This window comes from Aulonocara stuartgranti, assembly GCF_965226115.1.
Source record: "Aulonocara stuartgranti genome assembly, chromosome: 15".
Lineage (NCBI taxonomy): Eukaryota > Metazoa > Chordata > Actinopteri > Cichliformes > Cichlidae > Aulonocara > Aulonocara stuartgranti.
Window position 1 is genome coordinate 31,177,962 of NC_138951.1, and position 9,300 is coordinate 31,187,261.

The 9,300-nt window shown below is 38.6% G+C and overlaps 1 protein-coding gene across 2 annotated transcripts; it reads right to left on the reverse strand.

Annotated features, from left to right (window-relative positions):
* Positions 1 to 1,400: 1,400 nt before the first annotated feature.
* Positions 1,401 to 3,665, reverse strand: LOC309689810 (uncharacterized protein). 2 transcript variants are annotated; one of them, XM_082506468.1, is made up of 5 exons: positions 3,489 to 3,665; positions 2,528 to 2,674; positions 1,945 to 2,119; positions 1,635 to 1,800; positions 1,401 to 1,482 (listed from the first exon to the last, which is right to left on the reverse strand). In XM_082506468.1, exons 2-4 carry the CDS (start codon positions 2,580 to 2,582, stop codon positions 1,635 to 1,637), a joined length of 396 nt encoding a protein of 131 aa, XP_082362594.1. In that variant the 5' UTR covers positions 2,583 to 2,674; positions 3,489 to 3,665; the 3' UTR covers positions 1,401 to 1,482. The 2 variants fall into 2 exon arrangements, with proteins under 2 accessions (XP_082362594.1, XP_082362595.1); XM_082506469.1 differs by lacking the exon at positions 3,489 to 3,665 and adding an exon at positions 3,131 to 3,357.
* Between the last annotated feature and the right edge of the window lie 5,635 nt (positions 3,666 to 9,300).

Sequence of the window (9,300 nt, forward strand, 5' to 3'; positions counted from 1 at the left end):
TCCAATAAATCATTCAGCCAAAAGAATGTGAGCTTTTAATGATTAATACATCTCAACAACAGCTGTTATCCATCAGCAACACACTAGAAAGAGAAGTGAGCGATAATGATGATGTTGTGGATGATAATAGCTGTACCTGTGAACCTACCAAAGTGTATTACAATAAGCTGCTTGGTTATGCATTAAAAACACAAAAAACAAAACAAAAGAGAAAAAGACTAAATATGTAGTAAGTATAGTACAATTCGAAGCCAAAGACTGACCACAAATGCAAACAGCAGAACCTAAAAAACAACCCCAAAAAACAGAACAAAAATCAGAACTGCTAACAGTGCCCAAAGTGTTAAAGACAAGAAGCAGGGCACTTTCACTTCTCAGTTTTTCAGGGGGTCAATCTGGCAAAGTGAGAAGTGGCACAACTCAAATTCACTTCATGAGCTGCCACATTTCAAGACAGACAAACAGTTGTTTAATATTGTGCAGTCACCAGAGGCTGCTTCATGATTCTTCTCTCCTTGCAAAGCACAAACCAGAGTTTGTTTTCATAAAACTCTTGAAATATTTCAATAAATGTTTGATGATTGCTTCCCGTGTGATGGCAGTCTCCCTTTGCTCTGTGATGCCCTTGACTTCAGCTTACACTGTCCCTACCTCAGCCTGGACTCTCTTCTTGATTGTTTTTGTGTTGCCACAGTAGTGAGGTCATTGTTTGAAGATTGTCTTAGTGGAAGGAAAACATGGGATGGGAGAGGATCAATATCCCTCCTGGTCGACATTTTATTGTATTTTTACAGCAACTTACTGGCAACACTATTGCCAGTACGTTACTGTAATTACTAATCTACAGTATCTTTACTGTTGTGATGTTTTACAGTTCAACCACTTTACTGTAAACATATATTACAGTATAACAGCTTTACTGTAAACGTGGTTTACAGTTAGAAAGACTTACCGTGATTAAGTTTTATAGTATCACTGTACTGCAAATGTGGTTTATGGTATAACACTGTAATTGTGTACAGTATAATTTGTTTAGACTGTAATTGTGTTTTACAGCATATAAAATAATATTAACATTCATATTCAATATAAGAACATTTACAAAAAACAATATAATTCAATAAAGTAGTCTCAGAATAGTGAATTAAACCAACATTTATTGTTGATATTTTTTTTAACAAGAAAAACATTTTTCAACTGAATAAAAACAATGTCAATAACCAAAATAAATAGAAGCGTACATGAAAACTACACAGTCCTTCACCTTTCCGTGTCTGATTTTTTTAAGGAAAACAGTTTTTCATTCCACTAAAAACAGGACAAACCCACCAGCATGAACATTAAATAAACTATTACAATTGTAAAACAAAAATCATTTACAAAATGTAATAATTATCAGTGGGTCCCAGGAAACAGAATGTGACATGGGATTTAGATTTCCGTTACCAGGATGGTCGGGTTCAGCGTAGTCTTTATCACCACCTGTCAAAGACACATCATCAATATTCATGTTTGCTCAGGTTATTCACTTGTTCACATCTGTCTGAGATCATTCATACTGTTGTATGGATGTGTGTACAGTATGTATATAATTATCAGCTATGCAAAAGATATTATCATCTCTGTATTCTTACCTAGTTGGAAGTCCTCCATTCAAACTCAGAGAGCCGCTGGAGGAAGGTGGTGATCCGAGGGCTGATGCTTGTAACCTTCCTCTTTACGACACGACCTGTCTTGCAGCTTGTACCAAGTTTTGCAGGGCATTTTGTTCCCATGTCTGGATTGATCCTCACAAAGAACCTTTTAACGGAAAAAAGGCTGCTTTAATTTCAAAATTAAAACATACATTACAGCAATCACCTATATGTTTCTGCAACTGTAGTCAAGCTATCACATATATTTCATTCTTAAATGGTGTAAGCTTTAATGGTGTAAAGTATTTACCTCTGTATCATCTCCTGTGTGATGGACGCTGACTCCTGATACTCAAGGTTGAAAACGTAGTATGACGCAAAGAAGACAGCAAGGGTGCTGGCAAAGTCATGCATCTGCTCAGGCTCATAAAATACCTTGCCCTCCAAACTGATCATCCAGCGGCTTGCAGACATGAAATTATTCCCTAAAAACAGACAAGAGTCCAATAAGACAATGTGCTCACCCTTACAAATAAGGTTTCCACAAGAATGCTGGATAGCAGGCCTCACACTGTAAAAAAATAGAATCCACACAGTTTGCTGCTATTTCTCTTATTATTTATTATGTAATGAAAATTATGATCAATTACAGGAAAAAACTGCCTAATGTTTTGGCATTTTGGCCTGTGCTGAAATGTTAGGCTGTTTTTTCCTGTTGGTCATTGTGTATAATAAATAATAAGAGAAACAGCAGCAAACTGTGTGTATTCTATTTTTATACAATATAAAACAGACAAACCCCTGTTAAGTAAGTTGTTGTGGGTACAAATACCACAATAATTACATAGATTTTTTACAAAAATATTACAAGAGGATTGAAACTATTTACTTACCAAGCGCTATTACCCTTGGTGTGATGGGTAAGGTCATCTCTCTCTCAACAGACATCTTGGTGGAAAAAGCCTTTAAAACACAAACACTGAGGCTACATCACACTGTCAGCGCAGCCAGCAAGGGCAGGAGGACAGCAATGCACCACACTGGGCGGGAAAAGACAGAGAGACAATTGTTAATTTAATGTTGCATTTATTTAACCCTTGAAAAATATATTTACATAAGTAAATAAAAGAAAAAAAACACACAACCCATCTTTTCAAGAATAATTCAACTAATTGCTCTTTTGACCAACCTAACACAGACGTTACACGGTTTTCCTATGAAAAAGACCCTGGAAGACGTTGTATTAAAGGAAAAAAAACATGCTCCCCTTCCCACTTAAAAAAATAATAAATATTAAACTTAGGTTGGAGTTCCTCATGCCACCAACCTAATGTTATATTAACTTTTTAGTGTTGTGTACTGCAGCTCACACAAAATTAAATAAAGCAGGCTAACCTACATGAGCAAGCTCAAAACTGGATAAGATTGTTTTAGCAGTCTCTAAATTTCCAAAAAAAAGTTGTCTTTCTTTATTCTCATTAAATGTGTATTTTTACCTGCTGCTTTAGCTGAAGCTAAATGTCCCACTGTTAGCATGGCCAGCTTCTCAATAGTCATAGAACAGAAGCGCAGGAGGACAATGCACCACACTCGGCGGGAAAAAGACAAAGACTGTCGTTGTGCCTGTGTTCTTCGCCCCTCCCCGTGGAAAATATATATCTAAATATATATTTAAATAAGAAAAGAAAAAAACACACACAACCTATTTTTTCCAGAATAATTCAGCTAATGTGCTATTTCGACCAAGCTAACACCGATTTTAAGCCCCCCCCCCTCCCCCCCACACACAAAAAATATATATGCTCTTAAGAATTAATAAACGAGTATGTTAGGTAGGAGAGTCCTTTGCATTACCTTATGACGTCCTGTTTGCAGTTTCCACACAGAGGTCCAACAATAACGAGGTGCAAAATCTTTTGTCCTCTCGAGCATATCGTAATGAAGAGTTAACAAAGTTGGACTGTCTTTCCTCTCCTGTCAATCACTGGATCACAGGTCATGTCAGTCAGGATATGGAGTGGTGGTGGTTGGTAGAGGTAGGTGGGTGGGCGGGGCCAGCATGCATTCAGTGTGTGTTTCACTAAGTTGGGTTGACTAGTTCCCAGAAGAGTTCTGTACATGTTGCACGTTCAGTAAATGAGCAATTCAGTTACTGCTCGACTGAGAAGCCTCCGCCAAATTATTACAATATTCTCCACTGACTGAAGTTCGCCTTTGGCAACGCAGTGGCAAGCACACATTTGCAGCAGCTGTGCATGTGCATACAACTGCATGCAGCAGATTAGATGATCAGAATTCTTGAACCTTACACACAGGCAAGTCCCCTAAAAAGTCAAAACCATAATACTTTCACTGGTATCATACTGACAAATGGCATAGGTTGGAGGAAAATCTGGAAATGGTTGGCAGTGAAAGAGTTAAAATGTAATGCACTATTGCAACCAACCACTGAAAGAGTAAAAATACACAAACAGTATGATGAACCATTCAAATCACATAATACAGTAGCACTACTGCTAATGTGTTAACGGTAGGTATAACTACTACCGCAATTTTAAAAAATACAGTAAGTAAATGTAAATAACCTTAATATACCCATAATGCAAAGCAAATTACAGTAATTAACTGTAGAAATGTTTTCAGGTAAGTTATTGGGCATTTTGTGGTATTTTACTGTGAAAAATACAGCAAAGGTTAACAGTGTAGCCCAGCCAGGGCTTGCCGGTCCCTGTCAGTCACAGGCCACCTGAAAGAGAACTTCAGGTGAGATCAAAATGAGCCAAAAAATCAATATACTGTTATTGATGAATTGCCAAGATTCATTACACATGTTGGAAGAATATAAAGGCAGAAACTCAAAGACTGTAAGAAGTAATTGAATATGCTGACAAAGGTTTTGCTTTTTTCCAAAGTCAAGAATGAACAGTAAGTATGGATGAAACCTGTAAAACTGCATAAACTTTCATCTTGTTAGAAAGACTAATAAGGTTATTTTCAAAACACTTACTGCACCCCTTAAGCTTTATTAGATTTAACCTCATTAAAGCAGTGATAAAATGATGTTTTTGAAAAATAAAAGTAAATGAAATGTGAAATCTCATCAGCTCATCAAACCTCTCTGTCCAGTCTTTGGTTACAGTATTACTGCTTGTCTATGGACAACAAAACTATTCATCTGTGTCATTACAATGACTTTGAACAGACTACTTGTCAGGTAACAAGGGAACTTTGCCCACTTTAGATGTGAGTCAAAAGGTGTGAATGAGCTTCCTGCTGCATCCGGCTGAAATACGTGCCCACGTTGTTTGGCTTAGGTCCCGGCTACCACGGCTGCTCTTCTGGCTTGGCTCCCACTCAGTCTGTCCACACTGACTAGAGGAGCAGCACAGTGTTCTGACCCTGTGAACACAAGCCTGCCACCCCTCAGGTCAGAAAACAAAGGTCAGAACTATGGCCAATAACATCTATATCTATATATCTATATATCTATGTTGCAGTTTCATTCTAACACATTTTAATGCTGCTACATACATTAGTACTGTAATAGTAGCATTGTGCCTTTCAAATACAAGCATTTCCTCATTTATTATGGTAGAAGGCATTCTGCAAAGGCCACACTAAGCAATACTGTGTATTTTTCTTCTTGCCAGGATTTGGCTTAAAACAAACTCCAGTGACCCCTCAGTCAAGCCTGAGCTTGTTTAACATCTTGCTCAAGGTTGTTGATTTCATGTGGGCGACAGCTACTGTGTTGTTAGAAAGAGAAGTTTATAATGTACTTCCAGTTCCACTAAGGAGATTACAACATAAACAAAACCATCCAGGAAGCTCAAAACAACACCAGCGTGCATGTTTACACATGCAGGTTATTGCATGTCTAACATTTCATGAAAACCATTTGTGTGACTTTCCCACACTTTTCATTTGACACATCAGTGTACCTGTTGAACGAGATCCAAGCTGTTTACAAACCTTTGTCCCGAGTACAGCTTTATGGTATAAAGAGACCATTAATAACTTAATTTTGTGCTTCCTGTCTATTGGCCCTGACTTGCAGACCAACATTCGCTATGATAGCTTTATAGTACAATAATTAGTGGTATAATAATGTTTACTTATACATTTTCTTAAGGAGAATCTTCACCTGACCCAAGGCCAAACTGTCACAGTGCCAAGGAAAAGAAATTGTATTAGAGCATTCCTCTATAGATAGGAAGAATCTGCTTTACGGTATATTTGAAGAAGAGCAGATAAGATGAAATTCAGGTGACCTCACTGTCAAAACACAAATACATAAAAGTTGCTGCCATGATGGCCTGACTCGAGTGGGAGGAAGTTTCTTGCCAGCTTTTGTCAGATGTTTTTTTTTTTGTAACTGTTCTATTGGCCAAGTCTGAACCAGAGTGCCCCTATGAAAACGAAGGGATTAAGACAGTTGGAGAAAAAGCCAAAGAGCACACATTGCCTCTCTTCCAATGAGAGCGCCCACCCATCCACACAATGATAGTATACAATAGGATGATGTGTTCTTTTTGGCCCACACCGGATATGTCATCCTGCACTACTGTGCAGAACTTCCATGCATTGTGTGCTGGGCTCTGCCATTGTGGCTGAGCAATACTAATACCTTGCAGATATTTCACAGTTCATGACTACTTTCTTTTAGACAAGGAAGCCCAGAGTTCCCTGGCTTCCAGGGTCAGGAAGCAGGGAGGCCCTGAGACTGACTAGCCTACAGAAGCTCAGCTACAGCTGTGGGGGAAGAGGAAGTCAATGACCTGTGTTCCTTGGTCACCATTTGTGTCTCTACCATGTTTGGAGAAGTCTTTAAGGAGATTGTAAACACTCATTTCCTTTCTGTCTGAGAAATAAAAAGACATCTGTGAAATCTTTGTTGTAGAGTTTCTTGACAAAAAGAACGTCTCCCCGCTAAACCTTAATGTTACTTTAATTGTATAACAGCATCATCTTTAATTATAGTTCATTAATCTTGAAAGTTTCAGATATTCAGCATTATTTAAATTAACATCCGCCAGGAAGAGAACAAAATATTTACTTTGGTCATTTATCTGCATTCCTTGAGGAGTGTGCCTGCTTGAATTGCAGCACTTTTCTGTACAATGAGATTCATAAGAATTGGTGTATCTTCCCTAGCGTGGCTCTGGTGTGACCAACATATTTGAATATTTGATAAATACATGTAATGTCTGAAGAAGGCAAGGCACATGTTTGATGTTGCTCTATGAAACAAATGTACACTAACCTGCTCCAAATGTCTAATGCTTGGTGAGAGTCATAGACTGACACATGTGCATATCAGTATTATGTCACTGATATGGCCTGGCACAGCCCGCCTTCCACCTCCTTTGTTTCTTGCTCTCTCTCAATCTGTCTTTTGACAGGTAAGGGCTTTCCAGTCAGCTGTTGGCCACTCCACCTGGACGCATTTGCTTATCATTCCCTCAAGCTCCTGTGTATTTAAGGAATAGTTCAGTTTTCCACACTTCAGATCATTGTAGCTACTACAAATGTCACTGTAGTGGGTCTCTGATCTCTTTGATTGGACTGGACCATTTCTGCCAGTTTGGAGTTCTTCCTCAGATTCCTGTTTTTGAAAGAAAATATTCATCCATCCATCTGCTTCCACTTCTCCTTTTCAGGGTCACGTGGGGTGCTGTAGCCTATCCCATAGGGTGAGAGGCGGGGTACACCCTGGACAGGTCTCCAGTCTGTCGCAGGGCTAACATATAGAGACAGACAACCATTAGCACTCACATTCACACCTATGGGCAATTTAGATTGACCAGTTAGCTATCCCCACTAACTGCATGTCTTTGGACTGTGGGAGGAGGCGGAGTACCCAGGGAGAACCCACGCAAACATGGGGAGAACATGCAAACTCCACACAGAAAGACCCGGGCCTGATGGTGGAATTGAACTCCAGACCTTCTTGCTGTGCAGCAACAATGCAAACCACCGTGCCGAAAGAAAAAATATATATATTATTTTCTCTTCTCTTCTTCTTGGTTGATTTAATAAACTTATTTGAGGTATCTTTTTATTTTAATGCTAAATATCCAAGACTTGGATTTGGGTTTGATTACTAAGGAAAAGTGCATTTTGCAAATGTCATGGACCAGCAACCATTTTCATTTACACACAATGAAAGCAGCAACCAGGAACCTTGGACATGCAGATGCGATATTTGTCATGACCATTCGTGCTGTCTGCAGCAAGGAACTGAAAAGGGTTGACAGAGGAACTGCCTGTGTGAGAGCAGTCAAAAGGAACGTTGCCCTTTGGCCTTTGAAAGCACATTTTTCTCTGCTGTCATGGAGATTTCTTTGCTAATGAGCTGAATCGGTGAACTATCAAGTACTGCCAAATGCAGAGGAGAGAGCTGTTTCTTTGCTTAATTAAATCCTGGCCAACCTTACAGCTTGAATATTTGGGAATGCCTCATGTAATTGTTAGTGGGACTTAGATCCACTAACTTTTGTGAAAAATTAAATTGAAATGCTTCTTTGTCAGGGTGAAAACAGAATTAGATGGTTTCTTCTGTAAGTATTCACACATTTTCACATTACTTAGACGTAATGAACAATGACAATTATTATACATATATATATATGTAATATATGTAATATATGTATAATAATTTCCATCTATCACAGTGTCTTCTTCAGCCTAATATACCAAAGAAATTGAGACTATTTGGGCAGCATTCAGCGTACAAACCAGTGTTTCCACAACAAATTGAACTACAGTAGTTTCTATCACTGCTCTTTACTTCTGTATATCAGCAAATGTGTGTAGAAGATTGACCGTTGTGACTTTCTATACTCTTCATCATGGAGATATTTTCAGATGGAAAACAAACAGTGCTGAAGAGAAACCTAGGGTTGTTCTTATATTCTTCAATCAGTGATGAGTAGTAAGATGTTCTGGCTTTCTTATAAAGCAACAAACTATTTCTCCAGGCTAAATGATGATCTTCTAAATTTGTGACACGCCATTTCCTCTCCAGCTTATGAGTCATCTGTTTTAGGCTACGTGTTTGAGAATTATACCACGGAGTCAAGTACTTCTGATTTGAGGCCTTAGTTTTCACCAGAGCTACAGTATCCAGAGTTGTACGTAGTGAGGAGGTAAAATTATTAACAAATTGAAGTGTTGAGTAGCGTTCAGGTAGCTGCTCTGCTCTGTGTTGGTACAGGGCATTGAAGATGATAACAGTGGGTGGATCATATTCTCAAACTTAGTTGCAGCACTTTCAGAAAGACATCTACTGTGATGAAGTCCGCTCCCCACTACTGTGTAATCAATTATTGTAAATGTAAATGGGAATCAGGAAATGATTAGACAGGAGAGGGTTTTCAGGAAACACTGTTAAATGTTCAGTTTCTATAGGCTGTCATTTTTAGCATCTACATGAATGTTAAAATCACCCACAATAATTATTTTATCTGAGCTGAGCACTACATCAGATAAAAAGTCTGAGAAATCAGACAGAAACTCTGTGTAAGGCCCAGGTGGACGATAGATGGTAGCAGGTAAGACTGGTTTCTGAGTTTCACAGCTGGGGTGGACGAGGCTAAGCATCAGGCTTTCAAATGAATTAAAAGTCTGTCTTCGTCTTTCATTGATTAATAGGCTGGTGTGAAAA